The sequence below is a fragment of the Macaca mulatta genome, chromosome 13 (assembly GCF_049350105.2).
Source record: "Macaca mulatta isolate MMU2019108-1 chromosome 13, T2T-MMU8v2.0, whole genome shotgun sequence".
Taxonomy (NCBI): domain Eukaryota; kingdom Metazoa; phylum Chordata; class Mammalia; order Primates; family Cercopithecidae; genus Macaca; species Macaca mulatta.
The window spans coordinates 38,834,065-38,861,145 of record NC_133418.1 but is presented as its reverse complement, the minus strand read 5'-3'; the positions used below and the strand labels follow the sequence as shown (position 1 = coordinate 38,861,145).

Genomic DNA, 27,081 nt, shown 5'->3' with positions numbered 1-27,081 from the left:
AAAAAAAAAAAAATCTAAAGTAGAAGACAGAAAGGGGAGTGTGGCACAAGACCAGGTTGCAGAAGTAGCAGCCAAATCACACCGGGGCCTTGAGTCCGTAGAGATTTCAGTCTGTATCCTAACAACAATTGAAAGCCACTGAAAAGTAAATCACAGGAAATAGAGCTAATATTTTTACAGCTTACATTAAAACAAATTATGTACTAGATACTGTGCTAGACTCTACTTGCACTATTTCAATCCTTGAAACAATCCTATGATGTACTATTAATATTCCAATTTTACAGAATGAGGATACTGAGGCATAGAGAGGTCTGACTCCAAACCCCTACTCTTACTGTATTACACCTACACACTATTCACAAGTGAGAGAAGTAGGTAAGCAACTATGTACAGCTGGTTCTCATCTCCTTGGCAGGCCTAGCCCCACTGTGGAGTTGGTAGCACAGGGGTATCAGGATTTATTGACTTTACACCCCTTGTTCTGACTCCCTAATAAAATAACCTTCTAATTATATTCTGGCTTCCCATATAGATTTTTCTGCTGGGAAATAATGCACTGACCAGCCTACACACGCATTTTGTTCCAGTTGACAATTTTATTGCTCATTGTAAGTTAACTGGCATTCTGCTTAAAAAAAGATAACAAACAAAAAAATTTAATGGTCTTACACAGTTGCTTTCCCATGAAGGGTTAGCTTGAAAAGTAAAAAGCAACGAATAAAAATATCATGATCTATTGTCTCTTTTGTGGTCGAACCTTTTCTTGCTGGCTGCTTTGAGCGACCGTGGATGTGGTCACTGAGGATGGTGATAAGCCCTTTCTTTACCTTCTTTGTCGGTGTTCCCAGCACAGCTCAAGTGCTTCCTTTGTTTCCCGCTGAGCCTTTAGCAAATCCCACCTTTCCTCCCTCACCGGCGGAGAGGATTGTTCTAGGGAATGCACCTCGTTCTACTGCCTCCAGCAGTAGGCAGCTGGAGACTGTTACTAGGGGTCTCCTTCACCTCCCCAGCGTAAAGTGCATCCCATGCTAGGCGCAGGCCGTTCTCTGAGAACCTCATTAAACCCGGCGTTCTTGTCACGCGCTGCGCCCAGGGCCACCTGGCCACCGGGCCACCAGCCCCTGACCAGACTTGCACTGAGGCCCAGCCCCAGAACAAGCTGCGGAGACCCCCGCCCCCAAGGCGGGCTCCCTCCAAACGGGACTCCCTACTCCTTGCTGGCTCAATTTTTGTTTCGCTCTTTTTCCCTGTCTATAATTCCTTTATTGGGCAAAACTGGGACAAACGCAGGTGGACATTTTAAAGTGAAAGCTTAATGAAACAGCCCATTCCACGCCGTCGAGAGTTGTACTTAAGCACATTCAAGGGAACTAATAGCCCCCACCCACCAAAAAAGAAATGTTCGTTCCATATTCTCCTGAACAGAGGATTGAAACATCGATTTTTTTTCCCCCTTCAAAGGCACAGTTAGGCCACGGGGCAAGGACGGCCTTGGGAGCGGCCTCCTTTCTCTCTGGGGAGAAAGGCTGGAGCGCTGCCTCCACTTTAAGTCCACGAAGGGCGAGGGGCGAGGGTCCCTCAGAAAGTTGAGCGCAGGGGAGCGAGGAGGAGGGCGATTGTTTAAATCGATGGCAGCACCCTCATTAATCTGCTTTCTGGCCATCTTCAGCAGAGCCATTCACCAGGAAATGACTAGAAGGTGGGCCGGCGCTCCTCAGATTTCCCGGGGCCGGCAGCAAGCCGGGCGGGGACGCCGAAGGAAGACCGTGAGGAGCCCTCGCTGGCCAGCCAAGATGGCCACCTTCACATGGCCGACCGCCACCGGCTCCCTGCCACCCGGCATCTAGAGGCGGGGCGGCCAGAAAGACCCCAGCCGAAGCACAAAACCTCCGCGATTCCCGCCGCCTCCGCTGGGGGACGCGACCTCCGGGAAAGCTATCCCGGCCAACGGTCGGAAGGGAGGTGCCATGTCACAGCACAGGGGAGCGGGTCCGGCAAGCCCCAGTCGCTTTTTCTCCCACATCAAACAAGGAAGAGCAAAACCCCCCGTCTCCTCGCGTCTGCATTTTTCCCCTAGCTCTAGCGGCTCAATATAACTAAACGGTCTCTGGAGGGCCGGGTTGCGTCGGTCCCTCCCGCGGCCGCGCAGTGTGGTTCAGCCCGGGCTCCGCGGGGCGCGCTGCCCTTCCTCCCCCGACCCCCGCGCAAGTGGTGCATTGGCGCGCGGCGCCGAGAGGCGGGGCCCGAGCCGGGCGCGCGCGGGCGGTGCTCTATAAATACCGGGCCGCGCCGCCCGCCGCTTCGTTCGCTCCGCGCCGCCCGCCTGCTCCGAGTAGGACGCTGTCCGCAGCTTGCGCATTTCGCAGCCGCTGCCGCCTCGCCGCTGCTCCTTCGCAACGCCACTTCCACTCACCGACACCAACATGAACGGACAGCTCAACGGCTTCCATGAGGCGTTCATCGAGGAGGGCACGTTCCTCTTCACCTCAGAGTCGGTGGGGGAAGGCCACCCAGGTGAGGGGACGACCTGAAGCGAAGCGTGGGGCGGGGCGGAAGGCAGCGCCGATGTCCGGCCGGCGGCGGGTCCCGCGCGGGTTGTCCTCGTCCGCCCGGTGGTGGGAAGAGCGGCGACCGCGCGCTTTTCTCCTGGCGCCGCCAGGGCCTGGCGCGTGGCCGCCGCTCCTCTTCCCCCTCCCTTTCCTCTTTTCCCCTTCCCACTCCTCCCCTTCCATTCGGTCGCGCGCCTCGGCATGCGGAAGGTTCCAGAAAACGAGAAGGGCGGGGGCTGTGGTCGCTAACGTGTTCTAGCCGGGAAGGGAGGGCACTGTTAACCCCTCCAGGTCATGCCGTCTGACAAACGTGGAGTGGGCGACCCGAGCCGCCCCGCGTGCTCGCGTCCGGCCCGCGGGAGCGCGCGCCCCGCATTGCAGCGGCGACCACGTGTTTGCCGCATGTGGTATCTGGGCGAGGGGGAGCCGTGGGCCTCCCCGGCCCTCCTGGCCCTCGGTTTGAGGGGTGGGGGGCCCATGCCTCGCGACGTCGTCTGGCTCCACTGCCTCAGTGGTTAGGTCTTGACCACACACTGGAGAATACGCACATGCCCTTCGGCGGATATGGCCTTGCCTTCAAGGTGATGGCCTCTGACTAAATATAGCGCATGTGGAAGAAGGCAGTCCTTATTTGGACCCCTTGTGAAAAGGATGGGAAGTATGAATTAGGAGCTGCCATTGCTTTGGGTTCCCTTTTAAATTCTTCGGTGCTGCCGTTAGGCAGGGTTTTACTTCAGACTTTGTCCGCTTAACCGCCATTATGGGGATCAATTGGCACGTGAAGGAGGAGTAACGCTATTTCCAGGAACTGAAAATCTAAGCCTGAGCACATCGGCTAGTAAAGATGTTTATTTGGCTACTAAATTAGGCTGTTTCTGCCCTTAGAATGACCGCAGTAGCTATCTGGTGGCTTTAGGGTCTGGTCAGTTTACTGTGCCCATGATGAAATCCCGTTAAGTAACTTAGTGATCTGAGAGGACAAACCCAGGATCTAGATGAGTGCTGAAGGTTAGCTGTTACCCCAGTTAGTAGTAGACTGAAGTCTTAAGCCTGCAGTCTGGCTTCCACATTATGTTTGGATTCTGTTTTGGGTGGTTATAGAAAATTGAGAAAAACGAACTTGAATTGGGGGATTTTTTTTTTTCTTCCTCCTAAACAGTAGATGATAAAGCAGGGAGAAGTTGGACATGGATACGTTTGAGCATTTTCTAGAATTGTAGAAAATACGTTTGAGGATTTTCTACACTGTTGAGCTCTTGTTTCCTGCCTCCTAATAACAAAATCAGATAATTGCCATTTTAGTCACAAAATGCCTTTTCTTTAATTGTTTAATTGAATTCTCTTGTTGCTCATTATAATTGGTGCTCCTTAAGATTAGGGAAACTGGCCTGTGGCCTCAGTTCTACTAGAACCCCAGGTGCACAGGGGTTTGGTACAGTTTTGGAAGTGAATATGATATAGGGCAAATTCTGTTCTTTAAAGGAGATAAGACTAACAGTTCACTTTTCTGGTGGTTGGTTAGATTTATAATGCAAACTTTCAATTTTAGGGGTAAAGTGTATATACAATGAATTAAGATGTATTAAGCATGTTTCTTTAAAACCTCCAAAGATTTTACAGGGAGGGAGCTTGCATATATAGATAACTTTGTTTAAAGTTAAAGAAATTGAGCCAGGAATTTCTCTTTTCCAGATAAGATTTGTGACCAGATCAGTGATGCTGTCCTTGATGCCCACCTTCAACAGGATCCTGATGCCAAAGTAGCTTGTGGTAGGTTCAGAATGGGTTTATCAACTGGTGGAAAGATAGCATAAAAATTATTTTTATAGAAGTGATGCTTGAGTTGAATGTCTCTTTTTATTAGAAACTGTTGCTAAAACTGGAATGATCCTTCTTGCTGGGGAAATTACATCCAGAGCTGCTGTTGACTACCAGAAAGTGGTTCGTGAAGCTGTTAAACACATTGGATACGATGATTCTTCCAAAGGTGTGTTTTAATAATTTTGCTCATTTTTTTCTAGGTAATAGCTAGTGAGGTTTGAAGAAACTCCAGTTCTTGCTAATCCTAAACTCAAGTTGTATTTTACTATACACTAAGCCCTATTCTGTTCATTCTCTAAAACGTCTAATGGTTTAGCTATCTGATTTCTTCAGCAGTGTTAAGAATTCCAGATAATTGCTGTAAACGGGAGGTATTTCTAGGACCTAAACAAGATGTGTTTTTTGCTTATAGGGTTCGACTACAAGACTTGTAATGTGCTGGTAGCCTTGGAGCAACAGTCACCAGATATTGCTCAAGGTGTTCATCTTGACAGAAATGAAGAAGATATTGGTGCTGGAGACCAGGTATCTTGGTGTAGAGGCTGTTTTAATCTCTTCTAACATTAAATTCTGGAGCTTGATCACATTGGTGACTTTTCCTTCTTTAGGGCCTAATGTTTGGCTATGCCACTGATGAAACTGAGGAGTGTATGCCTTTAACCATTGTCTTGGCACACAAGCTAAATGCCAAACTGGCAGAACTGCGCCGTAATGGCACTTTGCCTTGGTTACGCCCTGATTCTAAAACTCAAGTAAGTGATGATCATAAAGCTTGGTTGTCTTCATTACATCAGCATAGAAGATTCATAATTTTGATAATAGCTAACTGAAAAAGCATTTGTTTTGCTGTATTGTAACTTCAGGTAGAGAAACAAATGCAAAGCTATTGTTTGGTATACTGTTCTGATGACCTGTGTTGCCTTCAAGGTTACTGTGCAGTATATGCAGGATCGAGGTGCTGTGCTTCCCATCAGAGTCCACACAATTGTTATATCTGTTCAGCATGATGAAGAGGTTTGTCTTGATGAGATGAGGGATGCCCTAAAGGAGAAAGTCATCAAAGCAGTTGTGCCTGCAAAATACCTTGATGAGGATACAATCTACCACCTACAGCCAAGTGGCAGATTTGTTATTGGTGGGCCTCAGGTAATGTCATTTCGTTTCATTTTTCTAGATTTTTGATGGTTACTTAAAATTTTGGCCACTACATTTTTTTCAGGCTTTCTGAAACCTACATGTGAATCATTGGAGGATATTTGCTGAGTGAATTCAGAATAGGCAACCGTGTCCACTTGGAAAGCACTAGGCATAAAGTAACTTAAATCCTGTAATTTCAGGGTGATGCTGGTTTGACTGGACGGAAAATCATTGTGGACACTTATGGCGGTTGGGGTGCTCATGGAGGAGGTGCCTTTTCAGGAAAGGATTATACCAAGGTCGACCGTTCAGCTGCTTATGCTGCTCGTTGGGTGGCAAAATCCCTTGTTAAAGGAGGTCTGTGCCGGAGGGTTCTTGTTCAGGTATATACTCTTTATATGACTGCAACGATTAAAAGTCATGTAAGTGGCCGGGCGCGGTGGCTCAAGCCTGTAATCCCAGCACTTTGGGAGGCCGAGACGGGCGGATCACAAGGTCAGGAGATCGAGACCATCCTGGCTAACACGGTGAAACCCCGTCTCTCCAAAAAACTAGCCGGGCGAGGTGGCAGGCACCTGTAGTCCCAGCTACTGGGGAGGCTGAGGCAGGAGAATGGCGTAAACCCAGGAGGCGGAGCTTGCAGTGAGCAGAGATCCGGCCACCGCACTCCAGCCTGGGTGACAGAGCAAGACTCCGTCTCAAAAAAAAAAAAAAAAAAAAAAGGTCATGTAAGTGGGAGGGTATTTGGTAGTAATCTACTTAAGTGCTTGTTTTATACCAATGTATTACACAAGTCTGTGGGTCTTTTCATTCAATCACTGATTCTTATGACATTTGAATTCTTTTAGGTCTCTTATGCTATTGGAGTTTCTCATCCATTATCTATCTCCATTTTCCATTATGGTACCTCTCAGAAGAGTGAGAGAGAGCTATTAGAGATTGTGAAGAAGAATTTTGATCTCCGCCCTGGGGTCATTGTCAGGTAAAGATGGTAAAGCCTATTGCTAGTCAAGTATTGAGGGTGTGGGTGTGTGTATGTATACTTAAAGCTGAGGAGGTGAAGGTGTGAAGGAAGACTCCTCAAATGGAAATATATTTTAATTCCTAGAACAGTTTTGAACTGCTGCCTTAGTGAAGACTTAGTTATTAGAGAAATTTAAAATTATGGTGCTCCATGGCTTAGGCTAACCACTCTAGAGAATCTTCCAGATTTGGTATTTGGGAGCTTTGTGCTCTTCTTACCTAAGGGTGTTAAGAAAATAGAGATAAAGTGGGATGCTCAAGGTTTGTTACACTGTAAAAACCATGGTAGGGTGTGGGCAGCGGGACCTTGGTAAGTATTCTTTGATCTCAGATGAGCTTTTTGACAATTGAAATTTCTCAGAATAATGACAAGTTTTCGTATTTGTTGAGCCAGGGACGGAAAAACAACTATAGTTACTAATAAGGACTGTGCAAGGAGTTTGGACACCAGGGAAGTAACACTTTTGCCACAAATTTTTTTCCTAGCATATCCCAGAGAACTCATTTGCCAGAGCTCTTGAAAATGAGTCTTGCTGATTGTTTTGCTTTATTTTAATTTATTGCTACATATTAAGTTACGGACTTGTATATTCCAGGGATCTGGATCTGAAGAAGCCAATTTATCAGAGGACTGCAGCCTATGGCCACTTTGGTAGGGACAGCTTCCCATGGGAAGTGCCCAAAAAGCTTAAATATTGAAAGTGTTAGCCTTTTTTCCCCAGACTTGTTGGCGTAGGCTACAGAGAAGCCTTCAAGCTCTGAGGGAAAGGGCCCTCCTTCCTAAATTTTCCTGTCCTCTTTCAGCTCCTGATCACTTGCAGTCACTCTAGTCAATGACATGAATTTTAGCTTTTGTGGGGGACTGTAAGTTGGGCTTGCTATTCTGTCCCTAGGTGTTTTGTTCACCATTATAATGAATTTAGTGAGCATAGGTGATCCATGTAACTGCCTAGAAACAACACTGTAGTAAATAATGCTTTGAAATTGAATCTTTGTGCCCTATCACCCAACGCTCCAAAGTCATAATTGCATTGACTTTCCCACCAGATGCTGAAAATGTCCTTGTAATGTGCACGTAAAGTACTTGTAGTTCCACTTATAGCCTGTCTGGCAATGCCACAGCCCTGTCAGCATGAATTTGTAATGTCTTGAGCTCTATTATGAATGTGAAGCCTTCCCCTTACCCTCCCTGTAACTTGATCCACTTCTAATTATGTAGCTCTTTTGTCAGGGAGTGTTCCCTATCCAATCAATCTTGCATGTAACGCAAGTTCCCAGTTGGAGCTCTAGCCTGACATCAAAAAAAGGCAGTTACCATTAAACCATCTCCCTGGTGCTTATGCTCTTAATTGCCACCTCTAACAGCACCAAATCAAAATCTCTCCACTTTCAGCTGTCTTTTGGAGGACGTACGTAATAAGGTTTTAATTTAGTAAACCAATCCTATGCATGGTTTCAGCACTAGCCAAACCTCACCAACTCCTAGTTCTAGAAAAACAGGCACTTGGCAGCCTTGTGATGTCATACAGAGAAGTCACAGGGCAGTACCTGAGGGTCTGTAGGTTGCACACTTTGGTACCAGATAACTTTTTTTTTTCTTTATAAGAAAGCCTGAGTACTCCACACTGCACAATAACTCCTCCCAGGGTTTTAACTTTGTTTTATTTTCAAAACCAGGTCCAATGAGCTTTCTGAACAGCTGGTGTAGCTACAGAGAAACCAGCTTCCTTCAGAGAGCAGTGCTTTTGGCGGGGAGGAGGAAATCCCTTCATACTTGAACGTTTTCTAATTGCTTATTTATTGTATTCTGGGGTATGGCGTAAGTACAGAGAAGCCATCACCTCAGATGGCAGCTTTTAAAAGATTTTTTTTTTTCTCTCAACACCATGATTCCTTTAACATGTTTCCAGCATTCCCAGGTAGGCCAAGGTGTCCTACAGAAAAACCTTGGGTTAGACCTACAGGGGGTCTGGCTGGTGTTAACAGAAGGGAGGGCAGAGCTGGTGCGGCTGGCCATGGAGAAAGCTGACTTGGCTGGTGTGGTACAGAGAAGCCAGCTTGTTTACATGCTTATTCCATGACTGCTTGCCCTAAGCAGAAAGTGCCTTTCAGGATCTATTTTTGGAGGTTTATTACGTATGTCTGGTTCTCAATTCCAACAGTTTAATGAAGATCTAAATAAAATGCTAGGTTCTACCTTAACTGTGTCTGTTACTCATTTCTGTTACTGTGCTTTGGGGCCAGGCATGGTAGTACATGCCTGTAATCCCAACACTTCGAAAGGCTGAGGTAGGAGGATCACTTGAACATAGAAGTTGGAAGCTGTAGCGAACCATTATCAAGCCACTGTGCTCTAGCCTGGGTGACAGACTTTGGCTCTTGAAAAATGCTATCATACGAATATGACCTGAGAATACTGTATGTGTATCTCTAACCCTCAATTGCAATCCATAATTAGCCATAATTGAGGAAAATAACCTCAATCCCTAGACCCACTGTAGGCATTTTAAAGGCCTAAGCAAGATTTGGTCCTAGTCTACTTAGGCCAAAATTCTTGTGTCCTTATTGCAGTAGCCATTCAATGCCATTTTTAAGTTTTCAACTAAGATCCAGAGCTTCAAACTACTGAAGGCATAAAACCCACTAAAAGTATTAACCTGGAAGTGGTAATGTCCAAGTCCTGGCAATTTAAGCCTATTAATCTGCATACATTTTTTAATTAGGAGCTTCTTTTTAAGGGTTTTAGTTTTTTTTTTTTTTTTTTTTTTTTTGAGACGGAGTCTTGCTCTGTGCCCCAGGCTGGAGTGCAGTGGCGCGATCTCGGCTCACTGCAAGCTCCGACCCCCCGGGTTCACGCCATTCTCCTGCCTCAGCCTCCCGAGTAGCTGGGACTACAGGCGCCTGCCACCTCGCCCGGCTAATTTTCTTGTATTTTTAGTAGAGATGGGGTTTCACCGTGTTAGCCAGGATGGTCTCGATCTCCTGACCTCGTGATCCGCCCGTCTCGGCCTCCCAAAGTGCTAGGATTACAGGCTTGAGCCACCGCGCCCGGCCGGGTTGTAGTTTAATGTTCCCATTTGAGAAGTTCTAAAACACGATTTCTAGTTTATCTTGGAGAGATACATATGCAGATGAAATTAAAACAAAATGCGGGCTGGGCGCGGTGGCTCAAGCCTGTAATCCCAGCACTTTGGGAGGCCGAGACGGGCGGATCACAAGGTCAGGAGATGGAGACCATCCTGGCTAACACGGTGAAACCCCGTCTCTACTAAAAAATACAAAAACCTAGCCGGGCGAGGTGGCGGGCGTCTGTAGTCCCAGCTACTCGGGAGGCTGAGGCAGGAGAATGGCGTGAACCCGGGAGGCGGAGCTTGCAGTGAGCTGAGATCCGGCCACTGCACTCCAGTCTGGGCGACAAAGCGAGACTCTGTCTCAAAAAAAAAAAAAAAATGCTATAAATTTCCAAAGGCTTAAATTTCACTTACGGTGGGTTGTATAGAAAATCCATAGACCACACTGGCCTTGAACCTAGGAGCTACATGCTTGGAATACATTTCTAGCAGCATCTGAATGGTAGTCCAGCTTTTTACTCCGCAAATGTAGAGCCAAGGAATGCTTGCTTATGCCTGTTTGCATGGAGACTTGAAATCGAGTCTGCACTGTGGCTCACACCTGTAATCCCATCACTTTGGGAGGCTAAGGTGGGCAAATCACGAGACCATCCTGGCTAACAGTGAAACCCCATCTCTACTAAAAATACAAAAAATTAGCTGGGCGTGGTGGTGGCTACCTGTAGTCCCAGCTACTCATGGGAGGCTAAGGTAGGAGAATGGCGTGAACCTGAGAGGTGGGGCTTGCAGTGAGCTAAAATCGCACCACCACACTCCAGCCTGGGCAAGAGAGTGAGACTGTCTATTGGAAATCTGGGCATGGTAGCTCACGCCTGTAATCCCCGTGCTTTGGGAGGCTGATGGGGGTGGATCACCTGAGGTCAGACTGGCAAACTGAAACCCCGTCTCTACCAAAAATACAAAAATTAGCTGGGTGTGGTAGCAGGTGCGTTTAATCACAGCTACTCAGGAGGCTGAGGCAGGAGAATCGCTTGAACCCAGGAGGCAGAGGTTGCAGTGAGCTGAGATGGCACCACTGCACCCAGCCTAGGCCAGAGCAGGGCTTCTTCTCAAAAAACTTAGAAATCTGTTGGGAAGTAGGGGGAGGGCAAGGTTAAAACCTATGCAGGTATATCACTTAGACTTGTTCCAACTTGAGAACCTGAATTTTGCATGTAATTGAAATGTTCCAGAACAAGTCTGGCAGTTAAAGGAGTTTTTAGATACCAAATATACTGCAGATAACCATATTGGCTACATTTGGGGAATGAGCATGGATAGGTGCCTCTAAGTTGGTAGATAGCATAAGTTTTCAAAAGTAACCGCTTTAAGGTTATGTTCAGTATTTGCTAAGTAAACAAAGATTCCCCAACCTTCAAGGAGCTTGTGGACTAAGGGGATAGTGTCCTGTCCAGCCTAGGGGAAAAGTATCCTAAAGGTAGTTAAGGTGGTGGGTGAACATTAGGCCACAGATAACAGAAGCGAAGGAGGGAAAGCATAACAGCAGGGGATGATAAGGGTGATTATAAATAGTTAAGAATCAAAGCATGAAGTATGACTTAAGGGAATGTCTTTAGGTTGAAAATTCTGTATATAACCTGCCTTTCTAAAAAGTTTCAAAGGGGATGGATACCCATCAGGGGCAAAGATCCAAATCCTGAGGGTAGAATGAGGAGGATGTATACTAAAGTCTTTTGGCTAAAAGGACATTAATAGCCCATTTTTAGAATGGCTACAGTTGCAACCCAACTCTACCCCACTGAACAGACTTTGTTACCAGTATTTACATGACCACTTTTTCTTTCCACCTCACCCTACCCCCAACATTTTCCTTGGAAAAATCGGTCAGAGAGGTGGTATACTAACAGTCTGGGAAAGGCAGCATCCTTGCCCATATTCAGAAAAACACTTTTCCAAGTGTCTTCTGCCAAATAACTCTTGGGACTTTTGTTACCAGTCAAGTAGGTACACTGAGTTTGGCAAACAGAAGGAAAGAGCTAAACTTGCTGGCAAACGACATAGTGCCAAGGTATCTTCTATCGTGTTACTATGAGAAAAGATCTGCAAAAGGATTGAAAATCAGCGTCCCTCCCACGCATTCTTCAAAGTAATCAGGGGACCCTGCACCACAGCCATTGCTTGCCTATACAATACCTTGAATGAATTAGGGATTTTCCACCAAACCCCACTTGGCCTCCTCAGTGGTGGGGGAGGGAGGCAATCTGCTTGACAACTAACATGTCGGCCTTGTCCGGTCTATCCCTAACTAATGCTAATACAAAAGTTGAAAATACAGATATAGGTAGTGATGAAAACAGATCTGGCTGGGTGCGGTGGCTCATACCTGTAATCCCAGCACTTTGGGAGGCCACGGCAGGTGGATAGGTCAGGAGTTTGAGACCAGCCTGGCCAATGTGGGAAACTCCGTCTCTACTAAAAATACCAAAAATTAGTTGGGCGTGGTGGTGGGCACCTGTAGTCCCAGCTACGTGGGAGGCTGAAGTGGGAGAATCGCTTAAACCCAGAAGGTGGAGGCTGCAGTGAGCCAAGATCGTGCCACTGAACTCCAGCCTGAGTGATAGAGTGAAACCCTGTCTTTAAAAAAAATAGATTCAAGAGGTATCCAGGAGGTAAAATTGATGGGACCTGGCAATTGTAAGAAATGCAAGGAAAAGGGAAGAGTCAAGGCTGATGACCTAGAGATAACAGCTTGGTTAACGTATAGAGCTGCCATTCAATAATAAAGAATAAGCAGCCGGGCGCGGTGGCTCAAGCCTGTAATCCCAGCACTTTGGGAGGCCGAGGCGGGCGGATCACGAGGTCAGGAGATCGAGACCATCCTGGCTAACACGGTGAAACCCCGTCTCTACTAAAAATACAAAAAACTAGCCGGGCGCGGTGGCGGGCGCCTGTAGTCCCAGCTACTCGGAGGCTGAGGCGGGAGAATGGCGTAAACCCGGGAGGCGGAGCTTGCAGTGAGCTGAGATCCGGCCACTGCACTCCAGCCTGGGTGACAGAGCAAGACTCCGTCTCAAAAAAAAAAAAAAAAAAAAAAAAAAAAAGAATAAGCAAGTCTGAGTTGGGGGTGAATGTAAGTTCTGTTTAGGATGAACTGAGCTTGACAGCTCTGTGGGATATCCAGGTGGAACTTAGACCTATATGTCTAGGGCACAGGAAAGAAACCTAGCATCACTGGAAATCCTGGAGTAGACACAATCATCTGAAGTATGTATAGTGAAAAGGCAGTGGCTTAGGAAAGAACCCTGGGAACACTGTCCAAGGAGGAGTAGGGGAGAGTATGAGAAGAGAAGCCTGCAAAAAGAGATGCAATTATTTACAGAAGTTACTGAGACTGCCAATTTACTACCAGTCCCTCTACAAGTCCATGAGCTCCCAAAGCAAGGATCCTTTCTTATAACCCTGCATTCTCGCTTCCTAGCTCAGTGCCAACCCTTTTAATTTTCACTGAACTGAAGAGCTTTCTGAGTTACCTTTGTACACCCAAATGTACAAAATGTCTAAGCATTCCCTAATCCCTTACTAAATTTGGTTAATTCTTACTTTACCTCCCCTTCTGCTCACTAAAGGCTAGAATAATACCAAATACTAAGCTTATTTTTAGAGAAAATCTAGCAATCATCTAGATTTCCTTATTTAACTTTGATGCTGCTATTCTGACTGCTCTCATAAGTCAGAGTTTTGCTAGTGAAACACTTACTGGGTGTATATAGATAATAGGAACAAACAAGGAACCAAAATTGCAAGGAAGATAAATTTATGTGCATTTACAACCTGACCACCATCCAATTATACTTTTAATTAAGAAAACACATTTTAAGCTACATTATTTCAGATTATCAGTGATGCTGAAAATTGCAAGTGGCAGGGTGCGGGACCTTAAGTCAAATAGACGTTAAGTTCAAACCATCAGTCCATCCCTCACTAGCTGTATGTCTTTGGGCAAATTATTTTACTTCTCAGCCTAATGTGGTAAGGCAGGTAACACTGCTCACACGGTGTGTAGCACATAGCAAACACTTGGGAATGGTTAGCTACTCATCGTGGTATATTAAATTGCTTTTCCCCAAGGGCCACTTTATTTATTTATTTTGAGATGAAGTCTTGCTCTGTTGCCCAGGCTGGAGTGCAGTGGCTTGACCTCAGCTCACTGCAACCTCCGCCTCCCAGGCCCAAGCGACTCTCATGCCTCAATCTCCTGGGTAGTTGGATTACAGGCACCTGCCACCACATCCGGGTAATTTTTGTATTTTTAGTAGAGATGGGGGTTTTGCCATGTTGGCCAGGCTGGTCTCGAACTCCTGGCCTTAAGTGATCTGCCCGCCTCAGCCTCCCAAAATGCTGGGATTATGGGCATCAGCCATGGCACCCAGGCCCCAAAAAGTCACTTTAAACCTTACTCTTACCATCTTATCCTAGGAAGACAGTTTCACATTGCTTCTAACCTCCTCCTGGCCTCTCAATCTTGGATTGTTAAATCTTATTTGCTTTATTTCCTTGGTTCCTCTAAGTTATAATCTTGGAGTTAAAAACAGCTTTAGACCAAAAAAAAAAAATGCAAAAAACTTTTGAGAACTTTTTTCAAATAAATGTCCATTGCATAGAATGGGTCTGTGACTGGCTGCTTCTACATCTGCACCCAACATCTGGCCCCCTTCAGAACTCTGAGTGGACAGGATCAGGATTTGACTCGGGAGGATTAGGATGTGAAGAATCCATGTTTGAAGGACTCGGTTCTCCAACTGGCTCAAAGGGTCTCAAGTTTGCATAAGTCACCTCCTGGGCCAGCTGCTCCAGGGAAGGGCGGCCTAATATCAGATTTCGAAGTGAGATACAAGTCATCAGGAAGCTGAAAAACAGGAAAAAGCAGACCAAGTTCAAACTCCTGTTTCACCAGAAGAATTTCAGCTAAAGCCCTTAGAAGGCACCTGGTCCTCGCTCTTCCCACACAGGCATATATGGGAATCTTGCCCCAAGTGACCCTCCATCTCCCAGCTGGAAGGGTACTCCACTCTTTATACAGTCTCGTAGAGGATTCCAGGATAGGGTAGGAACAGCCCACAGAGAGGCTAGAGATAAGCTAAGGCAGAACAAGAAAGGAGGCCATCAGATATAGGCCACTTATTCTTCCAGTAAATCAAGGAGAAGAATGGCAGAAAAAGATATCTAGCGCTAAACTGTCCTTTCCTGTATGAGTCTCTAGAGTTACCCTCCCCAGGGGAAAGTTACCAAGCTTGCCAACATATGATGGCAATGACAAATACTGTTGTGAACTTACCTGCGGCGAAAGACATAGAGCTTTCGCAACAAGAAGTGGAAGAATCGCTCGTGGAAAGGAGTATTTCGCCGGCGTTCAATTGCCTGGAGCCTTTGCTGGCGTCTGAGAAAGGTCTGAACCAGAGGTGTTGGCTCAGGGCCCCCTTTTACTTCCCCTTCCAACAGAGGCTGCAGCTCTGGGGGTAGAGGCCCTGTTTCTGCCCGGAAGACAGAAAAAAGGAATCACTGAGATGGATCACTCTCTCCCCTTAGAACTCCCCTTCTGCCAGCTAGAGACTTCAAGTTCACTCTTGAATGGCTAGAACATCATTCATAACCCTGACTTCTTGAAACCAGGGGCTATGGCTATCTCAGTCCAAATGTTCATACACTCACCACTTCCATTCTCCACCTTTTCCTTTAATTCTTGCAGATATGCCAGGTCTTGCTCCAGTGCAAGCTCTGTAGTGTTGACATAGATGTACATGTAGCAGGAAGGGCTAGGTGATGTCGTATACACCTTATGGTACTCACCAGCAGGCAACTGACAAGGGAGAAGAAATGGATAAATTTCATCAGCTTTTCTCTAGCCAGCCTATGGCCTCCCTACTCTGACTCTTGGCTTCTTTCTACTCAATTGTGTTTTGGAATTGAAAGTAACTGACTTCTAGAATCCTGGATGAGGCTATTCACAGTCCGAGGGGCCCTTGTTTTTTGAGATCCACTGCATTACTGCTATGGTAAAATATTTTCAGTCTATAATAAATGAACCTTGCTCATCTAAGCTTTCTGCCATTGTTTTTTAAATTGTTAGGGGTCTCACTATGTTGCTCAGGCTGACTGAATTCCTGGCTTCCCACTTCAGCCTCCTAAGAAGCTGGGATTACTGGTGTGAGCCACTGAGCTCAGCTCTTTCTGCTGTTGTTAATCCCAGCAAAATACCTGCATTTTTTCTCCCTCTCGAAGAGTCTGGTTCTTCTGTTCTGCCACAAGCTCCACAGTCACTTCCCCCTGCAGCAGCTGGATGCTAGTGTTGCCCAGGTCTTCACTCACAAAATTTTCCAGGTGCAGTCCTGCCAGACCAACAGAGTTCATCATCCCACCCTATGGCAGAGTGAACTCACTCCCAGCCAGAACAGAGACATCACACCTTTACCACCATCATCTCCTTAGGTTTCAAAAACATTCCCTCTCCCCTCCCACCACATGGAATGTCCCTAGCCAAGGAAGTCAGAAGGAAAGACAGAAAAGCCTCTCCTCACTTTCCTCCATACCAGGGAAATCTGCAATGAAGACCACCTCAGTGTGGTTGTCCAGGCTGCTCTTGATTTCCTGTAACTTGGCCCTCCAGGGAGACAGGTCCATCAAGAGTGGTTGCACCCAGGATGTGCGCTGAAAGGGGGACCAAGCGGCCTGCACGATGTCCACACGAGGGTCAAAAATCCTTAGAAAGAAAACCATGTTCTAAGGACATCACAGCCACCCACCCACCAGAACTTCCAGTTCTGTCCCTTTCATCATTCCCAAGGACAGGGAATAGAAGTAGAAGAAATGGCCTATGTCAGCATGTTATTGCCAGTCCAGGGCAGAGAGAGAAGGCAGAAGAGATCTGGAGCACTGGAATAATCGGGGTTAGCGGCTACCTGAGAAGGCATTGTGTTAACAGTGTTTAAAAGAACAAGTCAACTCACTTTTCTCCTGGATGATGGTGCCCCCTGCTGGAAGCAACCAGCTATGCCCACAACCAGATCAATGGGGACATGCACTAGAGGAAGGACAGCCTTTTAAGCAAGACAAATACCAGGAAGCAAGGGCTGTTCATCTTGGTAAAAAGAACTGTGCTTCATTTTTTTCCCACTCTCTGCTCCCCTTGCCCACCTCTGCTGGAAGCGGTCATTGATGGAGACCCAAATATCAAAGTAGATCTGGGGCTCAGTGACATTATACTTGGGAAGCAGGCGGCTCAGGCAAGTGGCATATTGCTTCAGCATGTCTGCATGATCCTTCCATCGCCGGCTCTGTGTAAATACCTGCCCCAAACCCCCATATTAGTCCCACCTCATCATTATCAACTTCCAAGACAGGTCATGCACTGCCAATGGCACAATGAGATCCCTGCCTGCTGCCCATTCTGGCTAGAAAAAAACGGAACTTGCCTTTGGGAATGAATTTTTCATTGCTGGGCTAGTGGTGCTTACTTTTCCTAAATCTAATCTCAGTTCAAGGAAATGAATGACATTGCCCTATCTCAACCCACACAAAAGATAGTTCAATCTGGCTCTTGAGAAAAGGCAAAGCAGACTCAAATTTGTTTTGCTTTATGGTGTGTGTAAGACAAAACCAGACCCCAAAGCACAAGCGGGCTCTGAAGAACAGTAAATTGTCAGCATCAGACATCTCACCCCAGGGTTAAGATAGCCCAGTTCGCCAGTGCGGCCATCACGGTAGGTGATCTTCACGTGCTGGTGGGAGCGGGAGTGCACCATCATGTCCCAGGAATAGCCGTACAGCCCATTTGTCCAGTTGTTATAGCCCTGGGAAGGCAGCGCAGAGGGGATTCAGCTCAATGCTTCTCACTGACCCCATCCCCTACCAAGAAGGGGCTGCAAAACCAGCCCTTCTTTCCCAACTGTTGTCATCCGTCCCTTTCTAAGCCCAGTGTACACTCCACAGCCCCTACAAACCTGGGTGAGAAAATGAGAATAGGGCAGGAATAGCTGCTCCAGGAGGTAGAGCAGAGTAAAGGCAGCTCCCAGCTGATGGCGCAGACCTGGTTTCTGGCCACCTTTGCCCTGGCTCCTCTTATACACACAGGAAACGCTGGGCTGAGGGGCTGCCTTGAGGGGCAAGAGTTCTTGCAACCTTTGGGGGCAGTGGGACACCAGCTTCCGAGGCCAATCAGGGGAACAGAAGACAGGGCTGCTGGCCAGCATGACGTAGGAGAACATACCTAGGAAAGCAGGGAGAAAATATAAATTTCAGGAGGAGTTTGGTTGGGCCTCTTCAACCCTGTTCCCTTAGGAGACTTCTCCCAGGTGTTTCACTGAAAAGGAAAGCAGTTCTTTTTTCTTTCTTTTTTTTTTTTGAGACAGATTCTTGCTCTGTTGCCCAGGCTGGAGTGCAGTGGCATGATCTCAGCTCACTGCAACCTCTGCCTCCTGGGTTCAAGCGATTCTCTTGCCTCAGCCTCCCAAGCAGCTGGGATTACAGGCATGCGCCACCATGCTCAGCTAAGTTTTGTACTTTTAGTAGAGACAGGGTCTCACCATGTTGGCCAGGCCGGTCTCGAACTCCTGACCTCAGGTGATCCACCCACCTCGGCGTCCCAAAGTGCTAGGATTACAAACGTGACCCACCACGCCCAGCCGGAAAGTAGTTCTTAACTGTAAGGTATTTGTTCTTCCTGGAGATTCCTTACTGTACAACATACTAAGCCCAGAAGTCCCAATCCTCTTATCCCCATTTATGCCTACTTCATAGTGACTGCCCTGGGTTTAATTTAGCTACTGCTCACACCACCCTTTCCCACTCCCAAACAATGCCTCTGGCTATTAGCATCCCTTCCTGCAGAACTATGGTTCCTGTTTCCTACCAGGCTACAGGTACTGACCAATGCTGAAAAGCTGGGAATTCATGCAGTGGAAGTAGGACACAAAGAAGAGGCCAATGGATCTTGAGGCATCAAAAAAGAGCAGGAAACCAGCTGAGAGGTCAAGCAGCAGCCCACCCCAGTGCACGACCAGCAGGCTAGTCAGCTCCTCGGACAACAACAGTCTGCAAACACATGGAGAAAGTTCAAGCACCAGCCCACTGGAGAACACATCAGTCAAAGCACATTCACAGCACGAATGTGCCTTGGCTACTCCAGTGGCTGGGTAGATGCCTAAGGTACATAATCCACCCATGAAGACACTCCTCTAGGTTGTTTGTTGTTGTTGTTCAAACCAATTTTCACTCTGTCACCTAGGCTGGAAGGCAGTGGCATGATCATGGCACACTGTAGCTTCAAACTCCTGGGCTCAAGCAATCCTGCCTCAGCCTCCCAAGTAGCTGGGACCACAGGCACATGCCATCATGCCTGTTTTTTTAATTTTTTTTTGTAGAGACAGGGTCTTATGTTGCTCAGGCTGGTCTTGAACTCCTGGGCTCAAGCAATCCTTCCACCCCAGCATCCCAAAGTGCCGGGATTACAGGAATGAGCTACCATGCCCAGCCCCCTCTACATTTTCACAGCTTTAGGTGTTCAATGTTTTCTAACATATCCTTTGTAATAAGCAAGGGCAGATCTCCTAGGACAAAATTTGACTGAGATGTGTGTGTGTTGTGGAAGGCAGGTTCCCCACGGAGGTCATGAGTGAGAGGAAACGTTAAAAGGTAAATGCGGCCGGGCGCGGTGGCTCAAGCCTGTAATCCCAGCACTTTGGGAGGCCGAGACGGGCGGATCACAAGGTCAGGAGATCGAGACCATCCTGGCTAACACGGTGAAATCCCGTCTCTACTAAAAAATACAAAAACCTAGCCGGGCGAGGTGGCGGGCGCCTGTAGTCCCAGCTACTCAGGAGGCTGAGGCAGGAGAATGGCGTGAACCCGGGAGGCGGAGCTTGCAGTGAGCTGAGATCCGGCCACTGCACTCCAGGCTGGGCGACAAAGCAAGACTCTGTCTCAACAAAAAAAAAAAAAAAAAAAAAAAAAAAAGGTAAATGCTTGGCTAACAAAATAATGAAGTCAAACTCCAGGAACTGGAAAATAACAGGGAAGAAGAAAGAGAATAAAGTAAAACAAAAGGAAAGAAGAAATGGGAAGAAGATAGAAATTACAGAGGTGACCCTTTGTTTTGTGGAAGTGGTAATAATGGTTTTGTCAGAGCCTACACAGTGAGTGCCCATCTTCTCAGTACATCAGCTGCAGGGCTCTGATGAGAGGCTACAGTGGCAAGGCAAGGACACAGACACCATCCAAGGCAGTTGCTGAGGGCACTGGCTCACTCACCAAGTCAGCCAGTTCTGGCTCTTTCCTTTCCTTTTTAAATTTCTTTTCCTTTTTGCCCATCTATACCATATATCTCCCAAGAGCAGCTAGGGCTTAGTCTTTTGATACCACTGACTCTGCTTCCGCTGAATAGGGAGATGAGTGGACAAAGGAAGGCATGTGGCAAATTCAGGCAAAGTAGGAACAGGTGCCATTACTGAGAGAGATGAGTCACCTGCTCTGTCCCCATGCCTCCAAGAGGCCTCCACCCTGACTGCCACTCACTTGAAGGGACTGAAGAGCCAGTGCCGGGACAAATATTCCATGGAATAGCCTTCAACCCAGTCTGCATCCAGCTTTTTCACACCCGCAATGAAGTACACAATGAAAATCTGAAAATAAAATGTAACACAAAGTTCAAGCCAAAAGAGTCTTTTCTACAGATAGGCAAGAATAAAATAAGGAGCATATAGTTAGGACAACTTTAATCCATGCTCCTGAGTTACAGTCTTTGACCCAAATATTATAGTCCTTGACCCAAATAATCTACTTACATATTTTTTAAATGAATAAAACAAATACTGATCTGAGTCCAGGGCCCAAGGAAGAATAGACCCCGTCTTCTATTCATTCATCTCAGAAATTCACTCATCCAACCAGCATTTATTGACATCCAACCAATGCCAGTGACAGTATCAGGCACCAAGGAAGAAGTCATAAAGCACAGACTGAATCCTTTCTCTTTGTCATGAAGATTCCAATCTAGCAGGGACAAAGCTCTAGTCTTTCCTTGACAAATGAGAGAATTCAGAGATTAAGGGATTGGAAAAAATGAGAAGCCAGCCTAGTTTTCCAGCAAAGGGTAAAAACAGAAGATCCAGGGAGGCAGCGGAGACTGTAGTCTGGCAGTGGGATGGCCATGCTGACCACATGGCTGTCAGGGAGCTCCTCCCTCTGTCCTAAAATGCTGTACCTGGCCACGCAGCACTGCATAGTTCCAGAGGGGCACGTGGGCATTCCTCCTACGGGCATTCAACAGACCGTCCACGGACCTATACCGAGGGAGGTAAACATAGGGGGGTGCTGCTTAATCCAGCTACCATCCCATCTTTCCTTTTATACACGATAATCCTATCTATCCTGGGCACATCTCCCATATCCTCCCTGGTTATTCTGAGACCTTTTAGAATTATATGAGCAAATTCTAACGTGATTATACAAGTCATAGAAGAAATATTGCTACTAAGTTATAACAGCAAAAATTCAGTATTTCTTGTTAGCTCACAGTTGAGTTTGTTGTAATGGATCAAATCAGGAAAAAAGGACTACAATACTAGAAAATTACTGAAAAAGGGAAGGAATTCGGAGTGTTTGAAAAGCTATGTGTGTGTAAATAAATATGCATTGTATTATCTTTAAAAAAAAAAAAATCAAGGCCGGGCGCGGTGGCTCAAGCCTGTAATCCCAGCACTTTGGGAGGCCGAGACGGGCGGATCACGAGATCAGGAGATCGAGACCATCCTGGCTAACACGGTGAAACCCCGTCTCTACTATAAAATACAAAAAGCTAGCCGGGCGAAGTGGCGGGCGCCTGTAGTCCCAGCTACTCGGGAGGCTGAGGCAGGAGAATGGCGTAAACCCGGGAGGCGGAGCTTGCAGTGAGCTGAGATCCGGCCACTGCACTCCAGCCTGGGCGACAGAGCGAGACTCCGTCTAAAAAAAAAAAAAAAAAAATCAAAACACTCAACAGCAGAGTAACACACAATATAAACTAACGTTTCATAGACCTGGATGCCAGGATCCAGTATAAGAGGGTCCCTGCTAAAAGCTTGTATTCTGGAAGAGAACTGATAAACCCAGGCTACTAACACCAGATGTACTCTGGGGAAGCAGAAGCAAAGCATGTTTTCAAGAAGTAGAAGCTGGGAAAGAGGCAGCTTACACTGTGGTCAAGAGCACTGGACTCTGCAGTCAAAAACGCCTGGACTTACTGCCGTTTCTTAACCACTAGCTGACCTTAGGCAAATTCTTCACTGTCCAATACTCAGCTTCTTTATCTTTAAAATGGGAACAGGCCAGGCTCAGTAGCTCATGCCTATAATACCAACATTTTGGGAAGCTAAAGTGAGAGAATCGCTAGAGCCCAGGAGTTTGAGGTTGCAGTGAACTATGACTGCACCACTGCACTCTGGCCTCGGGGACAGAGCAAGACCCTGACTCCAAAAAACAAAATGTGAATAGCACCATCGACCTTGTAGGGTTTCAATGAGGAAAAATTCTAAATATTTAGTATAGTGCCTGCCATGTGGAAAACCCTGAATAAATGATATGTGATTTTTTCAAAATGCATAAAGTCATAAAAATGGAAATTCTGACTAGCCTGAGCAACACAGTGAGATCCTGTCTCTACAAAAAATTTTAAAAATTAGCTGAGTGTGGCCAGGCGCGGTGGCTCATGCCTGTAATCCCAGCACTTTGGGAGGCCGAGGCGGGCGGATCACGAGGTCAGGAGATCAAGACCATCCTGGCTAACACGGTGAAACCCCGTCTCCACTAAAAATACAAAAAATTAGCCGGGCGTGGTGGTGCGTGCCTGTAGTCCCAGCTACTCGGAGGCTGAGGCAGGAGAATGGCGTGAACCCAGGAGGCGGAGCTTGCAGTGAGCCGAGATGGTGCCACTGCACTCCAGCCTGGGCGACAAAGTGAGACTCTGTCTCAAAAAAAATAAAATAAAATAAAATAAATTAGCTGAGTGTGGTGGCACACACCTGTTGTTCCAGCTACTCTGGAGGCTGAGATGGAAGGATCACCTGAACCCAAGAAGGTTGAGGCTGCAGTGAGCTATGAGCACGCCACTGCACTCTAGCCTGGGTGACACAGTGAGATGCCATTTCAACAAATACCCCCACAACAGAACTTTTCAGAGATATTCTATCAAAACTGCCTCAATTCTCTAAGATCAGAGCTGGCCATTCTGAATGAGTTTCAAATTTTACCAAAGGGGTATTTGTATGTGTGTATTAACAAATAGGCCGGGCGCAGTGGCTCATGCCTGTAATCCCAGCACTTTGGGAGGTCGAGGTGGGAGGATTGCTTGAGCCCAGAAGTTCAAGACCAGCCTGGGCAACAAAGCGAGACCCCATCTCTATTTAAAAATAAATAAATAAAAAGAAAAATAAATAAAACTTAATGACTGTTAATGAATTCAATGTTTGAGATTTTTTCCCCCAAACTCATTTTATTGACACCTATTTTATTGCTTCTCACTCAACATATAAAGAATCCTTAAGGTCATCTGCCCTGCCACCTCATCTCCAAATCCCTTCTCCAACTCCCCTGGGAGACAGTCACCTAAGCCAGAAATGGGGAAGGGTTACCTCCTCCCAGAACAGCAACGCTGAGCAGCCCTGGTGGGCCCTCTTCTCCTGACGTGAACTCTGCCTCACAGCAACTTCTACTTTTGGCTCTAACTCTGCCCTTCTGGGCTTACACAGAGAAAGTCTGCTCCCTCTTCTACATAACCACCCTTAAAGTATCTGAAAACAGCTATGTCTGGCTTTAGTATTCTCTTTTTCTCTCTAAGAGGGTTACAAGAGGTGAATAAATCAAGGCACCTGGGGAGATACGGAAAGAATGAAGGGGTGGGATGGAGACATTTTGCTTTTTGTCATCCCAAGTGCTCCAACTAGTTGGCCCTTTCCCCTCCCAAATCCACCCAGATCAAAGTGACCTTGGAACCATATTTTGCAAAGCATGACTGAAAATATCCTGACAGGGGCAAATTCTAGAACCTCACTGGGCCCCTATCTCTGATAACCATCCTGACCCAGCCAACCCCTCCCCTTTGTCCCCCCAGACTCATACCAGTAGTGGTTTGCATCCATGAACGTCAGCTGAAAGGCCAACAACCCATACAGATAGGAGTGGTTGTTCCATGATGTCTTGTCCAGGAGAAACACATACCAGTATGGCAGCAGGAATAACACACAGCTTATCCGGTAGCACAGGCCCAGCATCATGCCCAGTGCCCCTGGGATTTGTAGGGAGAGGATTAAGAGGTCAAGAGATCACCACAGGCCCAGTTTCCCTGGGCCAGGATATGGTTGGAATTAAGAAAAATCAAGCATTGTATAATCAGGTAAAACTAAATGAAAATTAGATGCTATTTTAATATTTTAAAAAGAATTATGGGACAACAGCTCAGGTGACACACAGGTCAACAGCATGAAATTGATCACAGCAGAAGTGAAATAAGGTGCCAAAGACTTTGACCATTCACCAGCATGCTTCTATTTCTGTGTTTCTGGCAGGCCAGTCAATATTTCCATCTCTCCCACAGTTCCCCTCACCCAGAAACATGATGGTGTAGACAAGATACATCCAGTCAAGTGGGAGTGGGCGTAGGGCATCCAGCAAGGGGAAGCGGCAGACATCCAGCCCATCAAGGTATTTTCGGTCCAGGGAGCTGAGCCCCCGCTCCTGGGGAATGTCTAGCACCATCAAGAACCCTAAGAAGGCAATAGGAGAGTTGGTCATTGGGCCTCAGCTAAGGAAGCAGTAGAATACAGTGGAACACAGTTGAGAGTGTGCAGCTCCAGGGTCAGACTTCTTTTCTAACCTTGGCTCTGCCATTTATTCAGTATTAATTATTGAGTGCCTACTCTGCACAATACTGTATCAGTTGTGCCATCTAGAACAGCCCCTGCAGCTCAGTTAACCAATTCCCCATTTGTGAGAAGGGGAATGTGTCACAGGACTACAGGGAGGATTAAATTAGGGAAATGCACAAAATGCTATAAAAACTGTTAGGGTCTTGACAGCTATGAAGATCCAACCTACTGAGCTTCAGAAAGTGCTCTGGGAGGCGGGGCATGGTGGCTCACGCCTGTAATCCCAGCACTTTAGGAGGCCGAGGTGGGCAGATCACTTGAGGTTGGGAATTTGAGACCAGCCTGACCAACATGGAGAAACCCCGTCTCTACTAAAAATACAAAAAAATCAGCCAGGCGTGGTGCCACATGCCTGTAATACCAGCTACTCAGGAGGCTGAAGCAGGAGAATCACTTGAACCTGGGTGGCGGAGGTTACAGTGAGCCAAGATCACACCATTGCACTCCAGCCTGGGCAACAAGATCGAAACTCCATCTCAAAAAAAAAGAAAGAAAAGAAAAGAAAAGAGCTCTGGGAGTTCTTCTCGACCTTTTCTGCTTCCTGGCACACCCCGAAAACTGTTGCATTTCGTCAACACCTTGGGAATAAACAGAAGGGGCTACTCAGATCAGGAAGCCAGCTTGAGATAAGGCAGGGTTTCTCAACCTCAGGACTAGTCACATTTTGTGCTGGTTAATTATTTATTGAGAGGGATTGTCCAACGCACTACAGGACATTTAGGAGCATCCCTAACCTCTATACAGATGCCAGCAGTCACCTATTCTTCCTCCCCCAAGTTGTGACAACTAAAAATGTCTCTAAACATTGCCAAACGTCTCCCAAAGAGCAAAACTGCCTCCAGTTGAGAACTACTGGGCTAAGGGGACTAATATCTCCGCACATCTGTAAACCATTCCAAGCACACCACGCTGCCGCCTCAGTTAAGAAGCTCTCGATTAGAGAGTCACAGCCAAAATGTATGGCCCCGGTGACCCCCTGCTCTGTTTCTCTGAGTCCTCTGGGCAACCTCATGCCACAAGCAAAATGGGTCACTGCTGCCTGGCCTCTAAATATCATATAGCCTCAGATCAAAGCATTTCTAGCTGGGCTCGGTGGCTCATGCCTTTAATCCCAGCACTTTGGGAGGCTGATGCGGGTGGATCACCTGAGGTCAGGAGTTTGAGACCAGCCTGGCCAACATGGTGAAACCCTGTCTCTACTAAAAATACAAAAATAAAATAAAATAAAAAATTAGCCGGGTGTGGTGGGCGCCTGTAATCCCAGCTACTTGGGAGGCTGAGGCAGGAGAATCGCTTGAACCCGGGTGGCGGAGGTTACAGTGAGCCAAGATCTCACCATGGCACTCCAGAATGGGCAACAAGAACGAAAGTCCGTCTAAGAAAAAGAAATAAGAAAAAAAGCATTTCTGACCACCAAGTAAATCCTAACTGGAGGAGGCAAAGTAGGTTTAATCCTAAACTTCGAGAAGACCTCTTCTTTTATACCAATATCTTCAGCTCTGAGGAAAAGGGAGCTAAGTCTACTTGCAACCAAAAAAATTGACGATTGTCATTCTCCCACTCCCAACCAAACTGCTCCCACCCATAAACTAGACTCACCAAAAAGAAAACGAAAGACAGCCAGGCTTGCAGGGTCCGTTGGTCGATTCAGCAAGGTCACCAGCCTCCGCCAGCTGGACAAATCTGTCCACTCAAAACCCAAGAGTTTCCCCATTCGGCTGCCCTGCCTGGGCCCTGAGATCAGTTCAGCCTTGTCTTTCTGTACTTTATCTGCAACCAATAATTGGAGAAAATGTGTGCGCGGGGGTGGGCTCCACCTCAAATCACAGAAATCACAGCACCAACGGCCCAGAGCTTCCGCCCACCCGGGTTGGCTCAATAAGGTTGCCTCAATGATCTGACTGTAGGAAACATCCCTGCAGTGCAGCCCCTTCTCCAAGATACCCCAGTGTCCTAAAACCCCTCAGACTACAGCCCCCTAACAGCAAAGTGTTCCCGAATATCATCATCGTCCAGAAGCCGCAGGCTGCAAATGTCTCACAGCACGCCACGCCCCCTTCCCCACGGAGGCCCCCCCCCTCACCAGGCGTCCTCCCTCCCCCGCCCCTCTGAGACCAGTGCTCCTCGGAACTCTCCGCCGGAGGCCGGGATCCTAAGCCTACCTAAGCTGGGCGAAGTCCGCGCGGACCGGACAGACACCGCCATTGCTCCGTGGAGGAGGAAGGTGGGTCACAGCAGCCGCTTCTGAACAGAAGCCGCCAGGAAAATTTGCTGCCCTAGGCTCCGCCTCCCGACGCGTCAGCAGCTGTGCGGCCGGCCGCAAAGAGCCAGCACTATCGTAAATACTACCCCCGACCGGCGGCGCCGGATTCCTTGCTTGGCGGCAGGGGGTGGAACGAGGAGCCTTGGGGCGGGGCAAAGATACCCCCTAGTGCAGTTGGGCTCCAGGCGCACTGCTAGACTGGCATCTTATGCCTTCCGAGAGGCGTCTTCTTTTTAAACACTGAAAAGAGTCTGAGTTCCCCA

At 47.2% G+C, this 27,081-nt stretch overlaps 2 protein-coding genes across 9 annotated transcripts; one reads left to right on the top strand and one right to left on the bottom strand.

The window, feature by feature from the left end:
- The first annotated feature begins 2,335 nt into the window (after nucleotides 1-2,335).
- On the top strand, nucleotides 2,336-8,567 carry MAT2A (methionine adenosyltransferase 2A). Its single transcript, NM_001195289.1, is given in 9 exon segments — nucleotides 2,336-2,517; nucleotides 4,245-4,322; nucleotides 4,417-4,539; nucleotides 4,786-4,898; nucleotides 4,982-5,125; nucleotides 5,301-5,519; nucleotides 5,711-5,893; nucleotides 6,359-6,492; nucleotides 7,130-8,567. Coding segments are annotated over 9 exon segments (1,188 nt in total). The 5' UTR covers nucleotides 2,336-2,426; the 3' UTR covers nucleotides 7,233-8,567.
- Nucleotides 8,568-13,401: 4,834 nt separating this feature from the next.
- Nucleotides 13,402-26,861, bottom strand: GGCX (gamma-glutamyl carboxylase). Of its 8 annotated transcripts, none has more exons than XM_015112742.3 (15): nucleotides 26,718-26,825; nucleotides 26,155-26,325; nucleotides 24,235-24,393; nucleotides 23,750-23,915; nucleotides 20,859-20,937; nucleotides 20,171-20,277; nucleotides 18,528-18,691; nucleotides 17,602-17,867; nucleotides 17,320-17,451; nucleotides 16,796-16,947; nucleotides 16,192-16,361; nucleotides 15,860-15,990; nucleotides 15,314-15,461; nucleotides 14,940-15,129; nucleotides 13,402-14,510 (listed from the first exon to the last, which is right to left on the bottom strand). In XM_015112742.3, exons 1-15 carry the CDS (start codon nucleotides 26,758-26,760, stop codon nucleotides 14,318-14,320), a joined length of 2,271 nt encoding a protein of 756 aa, XP_014968228.1. In that variant the 5' UTR covers nucleotides 26,761-26,825; the 3' UTR covers nucleotides 13,402-14,317.
- Between the last annotated feature and the right edge of the window lie 220 nt (nucleotides 26,862-27,081).

Bases quoted from the DNA above. Each gene is read 5' to 3' on its own strand.
- GGCX (XM_015112742.3), bottom strand. From the start codon at position 26,760: ATGGCGGTGTCTGTCCGGTCCGCGCGGACTTCGCCCAGCTTAG. The intron at 17,868-18,527 runs GTCAGTACCTGT...CTGCTTTCCTAG, and splicing joins TTCCCAGCTTTTCAGCATTG to GTATGTTCTCCTACGTCATG. The intron at 14,511-14,939 runs GTAAGTTCACAA...CCTGTTTTTCAG, and splicing joins CTCTATGTCTTTCGCCGCAG to CTTCCTGATGACTTGTATCT.